The 6,678-nt window shown below is 30.7% G+C and overlaps 1 protein-coding gene across 1 annotated transcript; it reads left to right on the top strand.

Annotated features, from left to right (window-relative positions):
* Positions 1-419: 419 nt before the first annotated feature.
* Positions 420-5,929, top strand: KAN2 (Homeodomain-like superfamily protein). Its single transcript, XM_039031068.2, has 6 exons — positions 420-1,564; positions 1,691-1,767; positions 2,977-3,022; positions 3,124-3,301; positions 4,391-4,451; positions 5,375-5,929. Exons 1-6 carry the CDS (start codon positions 847-849, stop codon positions 5,501-5,503), a joined length of 1,209 nt encoding a protein of 402 aa, XP_038886996.1. The 5' UTR covers positions 420-846; the 3' UTR covers positions 5,504-5,929.
* The last annotated feature ends 749 nt before the right edge of the window (positions 5,930-6,678 follow it).

Raw genomic sequence — 6,678 nt, 5'->3', positions numbered from 1 at the left:
CATATAGACAAATTAAAAGTAAAAGGAAAAGAAAGATAATTGTAATGAACAGCAACCTTAGAACTAATAATTACGTGTGTATCAACATTTTTAAAAATTGCAAATATAGCACATTTTATCAATGATAGACTCTATTGTTGATAGATTCAATTACTGATAGACTTTGAATGCTGGATCTAAATTTTATTATATTTGTAAATTTTTTTGTATTATGCTATATCTATTAATATTTACAGTCTGATTGCTATATTTGCAATTGTATTACATATAACCTAAAACAAATAAAAATACAAAAAAGAAAAGAGAGAGAGAGAGAGAAAGAAAGAAAGGAAAGGTAAAAAACCAAAAAAAGGAGGCAACTTCTATCTTATTTACCCCTTTTTTCTCTCTTTTTTAATCTTTTGCTCACTTTCTCACCTAGTACCCTACACCCCCACGTCCAATAAACAAATAACTCTTCTCTCTCTCTCTCTCTCTCATCCATTGCTCCTCAAGTGTCATTTTCTCACATATACTTCACACAAAAGAAACAACCATTCATCACTTCATACCCTATTCTCTCTCATTTTCCCTCTCTCTCTCTCTCTTTTCACATCTATCAATCCTTTCTCTCTTTTCTTTTCTTCTTCCTTCAAAATCCCAAAAAAAAAAAAAAAAAAAAAAGAACAACAACAACAACCCACAAATCTACTCTCACTTCTCTTCAAAACCCATATTCTCAATTTCTCAACAAATCTCTACATCTTGAGAAAACTACACAACAACAAAGGAAGAAGGAACAAAGAAGAAATTTTTGGGGGTGGGGTGGTTTTTTTGGTTTCTTTTTTTCATTTTTGAGTTCTTAAGATGGAGTTATTTCCAGCACAGCCAGATTTGTCTCTCCAAATTAGTCCTCCAAACACCAATAAACCCTCTTCATCTTGGAGATCAAGAACAAGTAGTTCTTCTTCACAAGAAGAAGTTGATTTGGGATTTTGGAATAATCTTAGTTTGGAGTCTTCTTCTAAATCTACTCCTAAACATCATCATCCTCATCATCATCATCTTCATCATCTTCATCCTCACTCTTGTTTTGATCTCTCTCTCTCAAATTTAACACAAATTAACCATCACCAATACCCAAATATTTCTCCTAATCCTACTCCTAATCATCATCTTCATCATCATCGTTATCCCGCTCTCGATACGACCACGAACCTTTTCGAAACCCTAAACAAAACCCACCACCGACCGACCATTTTCCACCACAGTACGCCGCCGTCGCTCGACGCACCACCACCGCCTCCTACACTCCCGTTCCCGGGGCAAACCAATGGCCCAGACTTGGGATTTTTACGACCCATTAGAGGAATTCCGGTGTACCATCAAACGAATAACCCCTCCGGCAGCACCGGCAGCGGTAGTGTTGTCACTCCCTCCGCCGGCCACGGCCAGATTATGATGCGGTCGAGATTCTTGTCTAGGTTTCCGGCCAAACGCAGCATGAGAGCCCCTAGGATGAGATGGACTTCCACTCTTCATGCTCGCTTTGTTCATGCTGTTGAACTTCTTGGTGGCCATGAAAGTATTTCACTTAATTTCTTCTCTTTTTTTTTTTTTTTTTTACCATTTTTCTTCTCGATTTCAAGTTTCTTCGATTCCTGATGGGTTACGGTATATTTAATCATTTATTCATATTCTCGACGATCAGGAGCTACGCCGAAGTCGGTTCTCGAGCTTATGGATGTCAAAGATCTAACCTTAGCTCATGTCAAATCTCATTTACAGGTACATAACGCATAATCTTTTAATCTCAAATCAAAACCCCATTTCCAATCTTTAAAAAAAATGCACAAAAAACCATAAATTAGGGTTAATTTTTGGTAAGAAAATAAGAATCTCAAGTGATTTATTGATATGTGGAGTGTGCTAATTATGCGTAAATGAAGAAAGGGTTTTGCATTGTTGTTACATCCTTAATTAATTTGTGGCAGCAAGTTTGTCGAGTGGAAATCAAGGTTTTTGTTTTTTTAATGACATGTTTTGTTTGTTTTTTTTTTTTTTCCTTTTTTTTTCAAATTCCCAATGGAGTTTTTTTTTTTTTTTTTTCTTATTTTAAATCCTCTGTAGAAGGGCTCAAATTCTTAGCTTTTCTTTTTCTTCTAGATCTGATGGTTCTGCTTCTGCTAGCTAACAAACAGCTTTTTGCTTGGGAGAATGAGCCATACCAACTATGAGTAAAAAAAATTAAAATAAATTAATTTAAATATAAATAAATAAATTCAACTGTAACACATGCACACAAGACAAGGTGGCTCAGAGAGACTGTTTTCCAGTTGACAAGCCTTGATGAGTAAATGAAAGAAGTGGTAGCTGTTAAAATTTAATGTAAAATAAATAAATAAATATATATATTTTTACTAATCATTTAAGTTTTCAAACATTTTGGATAATTGTTTGTGTGGTGTAAACAAAAAGATATACCAATAATGGTTGGTTTTTTTTATGTCTTATTATTTCCAATTTTTCAAATCCATTTTGTAATTTTTTAATACAATTAACTTACTTCGCAAATTAGTTGATATGAAGCTTTCATCTATAGTACTTGTAATGGGGTCTATTTATATGTTCCAAAAAAACATAAAAAAGGAGAAGAAAAAACAAAAAGCAATATATATGGAATAAATAGGATTATATAGGGCAAAGAAAATGATAAAACCATCATTACTTAATCATATCTTCTTCAAAATCAGTTCTTTTTTATTTTATTTTTATTTTTTTTAAATTAACCACACCTCCATAACTGGGGTTAATCTCAAGCATCTTCCACAGTTCTTTTTTCTTTTTTTCTTTTTTTTTTTTTGCTTTTTTTATCTTATGATTATATTCCATTTTGTGGGAAATTTTGAAGCTTTTGACCAATTTGTTTAAATAATCCAATAAAAAAAAAACCCATTTTTTAATATTTTATTATATGATAAAATTCCCATTTTGCAGATGTACCGTACAGTGAAGACTACAGACAGAGCAGCAGCTTCTTCAGGTGGGTTTTTTTTTTTCTTTTTATTTTTTCTTCTTATTTTCTTTTTTTTTTAAAAACCCATTTTCTAAAGTTGGGTTTTTTTTTAATAATTATTTTCGTAGGCCAATCAGATTTATATGAAAATGCTTCATCTGGGGACACAAGCAATATTGAAGATATAATATTTGACATTCAAAAACCAGCCATGGGAAGACAAAATGAGAACTCAATTCCACAAACAACAAGGCAAAACCCTCACCAAGATAAGGATTATCATGCCCTTTGGAGCAATTCTTCAAGGTTAAATTCTATTTCTAACTTCTTATTTCTTTTTTTAAAAAAAATATTTTCCTATTCCGACACAATTCGAAATTGTTAGATTATATAATATTAAATTTTCCCTCACTTATCACCTTAAGCTTTTAAGTCAATGGGTGATCTAAGATGGTATCAAAGCAAATACTCCAGTAAGTCCAATATTCAAACCCTTAGTCTTCACTCATCAGCTTAAGCTTTTAGGCCTATTGATAATCTAAGAAAAATGAGAATGAAAAGATTCGAACCTAAGACGAAAAAACTCAAATCGAAGAGAGTGATAGATAATCATATAGAATCTAGAAACCTATAAGTTTAAACTAAAGGATTACGATATCTCATTTACTAGGGAGGAAATGATATTACGGAACTTCTTGCTCTAATACCAAGTTAATCTACAGATTTAAGTTGATGGGTTACGATAAAGTTACAGAAACGGACCGGCACAATTTCCAAATGGGTATAAAAAGAAGATTTTGGTTGTGTATGGTATTTTGTTGCGTGTGTTATCTTGAAACACTAAAAACTCCATGATGAGGCAATTATAAACATAGTCTCTTAAAATGGGATGAAAAGGATATGTAAAAAGAAGAAGCCACACGAACTCTCTAATTCCAAGAGAGAAAAATCTCTGTCCTTGGGATTTTGTGGGGCTCAAATATGGAAAATCCTTATTCAATTGGGACCTTCAATTAGAAACTTAGTGTCAAAGCTAAGCCCTTTTGATGGACCCATTAGTGGAAAAAATTTCTCTACCTAAACAAATAAATAAAATCTTTTATTATCTTTTGAGGAAAAAAAAATTAAATTAATTTAAATATGGAGTTTGAAAATTCCTCGTAGTTTGTGGTTTTAGTAAATGGGTTGTCACATGGGCTTGGTTTTAGCTTTATATCAATCAAAAGCACCAAATGCAAAGTGAAAAAAAAGATTTGTAGCTTTCTTTTTTTTCTTTCTTTCTTTCTTTCTTTCTTTCTTTTTTCCCTTTTTTTGCTCTGCATGGTCTAATTTTGGTTTCTTTGTTGAATTGAAAAATAATATGCTCTCCACCTTTGTTTTGGTTATGTTGAATAGGGAAGCTTGGTTGCATGGTTTACCAAATGATTCTTCTAGGGACCTTTCTTCATCGCTCGAGGTACGTCGTTTTATTGAAGTCTCTTTTTTCAGTATGATATTGTATTGTAAAGGAAAGAAGATTTGAATCTACGTTATTAGTAAGGGATATGAAGTAGAGCATTAATTTTATTCTTAGAAGTCGTCGTTATATTGAAACATATTAGTCTTAAAGTTATTGTTGTGAGAAAATATATATGAAAAAACTATAAGATTAAAAAAAGAAAACAAAAATTTGACTATGACATGTTTAGTATTGAATTGAATCAAATTGCGTTTTTTTATATGATTTTAGATTGTGATAGCTACCAACTTAGGATATGAAAATATTCTTCAAATTTTATGACATTAGATGTTGATGTAGAATATAATTTCTAAAAGAAATTGATCTAGATGGCTCTAGAGTTATCTAAACAGCCCCATCAAGTGATACAACAAAACAAAAACTGTATATTAAATTGATTTATTTCGGTCCGATAACGGTTTGGCTTTTTAATTTTCTGTTGTTGAAATTTATACTTGTTTCTCCCGATTTTTCAATTAAGATTTTTACTTTTTCTTTAGAAACACTCAATTCCTAGTTAAATTCTAAAAATTAAAAAAATAATAATAACAATAAGGACTATTTCGATTGACCTTTTAAGTGCTTAAAAATACTTTTTTTTGCAATCCAAACATGCTTGTTTCTGAAAAACTACTTTGAAAGTAGATAACCTAACGTAAAAACTTATGGATGAAAGTAGAACTATTATAAGGCGAATTTTAGATAATCAAACAAAAAAAATCAAATAGTTATCAAACGGAACGTTAGTAAAACTCTAGTAATTTATAAATCTCTTTATAATTTTGTTCTCGTGTGGACTCAAATATTAATTTAATCTTTTGGAGAACAATTTTATTGTGTCAAACTAATAGTAATCCTTTTTTTTTTTTTTTTGTTAACAGAATGATATGGATCCAAAGTGCTCAAACAATGAGAGACTATCAGAAATAAGCTCATCAACAAATCTTTGTGGAGTGACAAATAATCCTCAGAAGCCTAATCTAGAATTCACATTAGGAAGGTCAATTTGATGAACACAAAACATTTGCTTAAGTTTCTACTCATTTTGAGATATGAACAGAAATTGAAATTGAAGTAAAAATTGGGAGCCTCATGGGGAAAAAAAAAGAAAAAAGAAAAAAAATGGTTTTAAAGAAAAGAGAAAAGAAAGACAAGGAGACAAGAAAGATATAAGGAAAGCAAGAAAAGCAGGTCCTAATTCTTATCAACCTTTGAGGTCCCAAATCATCTTATTTTTATTTAAGCAAAATCAAATTAATATATATATATATGAATCTAATTGATTTTTGTTTGTTTTGCACTCAAAAGAGTGAAAGTGTGAGAAAGTGAGAGAGAGATTAACTGCCAACAAAAGAAGTAAATGAAAAAGCTTTGGCAATTGTAATGAATGAATCAACTTTTACATTTATGAATGATTATATTTTGTTTTATTTCCATTGAAATGAGAGAAAACCCAGATCTTTACGTCAGCTAAAGTGAATTTGATTCAATGGTATTAGCACGACCTTCATTCCTGGAAGTTGATGGTTCAATCTCCCACTCTAAAATGTTTGGAATAATCAGTTCGGTTGTTTAGTCGTTAAACTCAGAAAAGAGTTCAAAAATTTTGAGACTCGTATCGAAAAAGTCGTTTCAAGCTATGTTTAGATTGATAAACAGTAAATTTATTAAGAAGGTGTGTGATAGATACATCACATAAAGGAAAAGAGAGAGAATATAAACAAAAAGACCAAGAAATAAAGTGATTAGAATATAATTAAGTGAAGAAAGAAAAAAGATGGTAAAATGACAAAAGTAGGGGTTGCAAAAGGAGATTTTGCACTTACTTTTAACACCCATTTTGCAGATTTTACACCAATTAATGTAAATTTTTTTTCAAAAGAAAGCTTTCAACTTAAATCCCAATTAGAATGATGTATTCTTCAAGGGGGAATCAATTACCTTTTTTTTTTTTTTTTTGGTTCTTTATTAGCTTTATCACTTGGGGAATGGTGCTTCCCACCCATGCATGGATCTCTTTTTCAAAAATTAAAAATAAATAAATAAACATATAATTCAACATGATTGATGTTCTTATGAGTTTAAGATGGATTATTTTAAATTAAAAAATTCTATTATATGTTTTTATTTCTCTTTATCTATTTTAACACTTAAGAAAGTGATCACTACACTAAACTCAATAATT

This window comes from Benincasa hispida, chromosome 5 (genome assembly GCF_027475165.1).
Source record: "Benincasa hispida cultivar pf3 chromosome 5, pf3_genome.v1.1, whole genome shotgun sequence".
NCBI lineage: Eukaryota > Viridiplantae > Streptophyta > Magnoliopsida > Cucurbitales > Cucurbitaceae > Benincasa > Benincasa hispida.
Note: the sequence above shows the minus strand (reverse complement) of the source record. Positions and strands in the feature narration are given on the sequence as shown.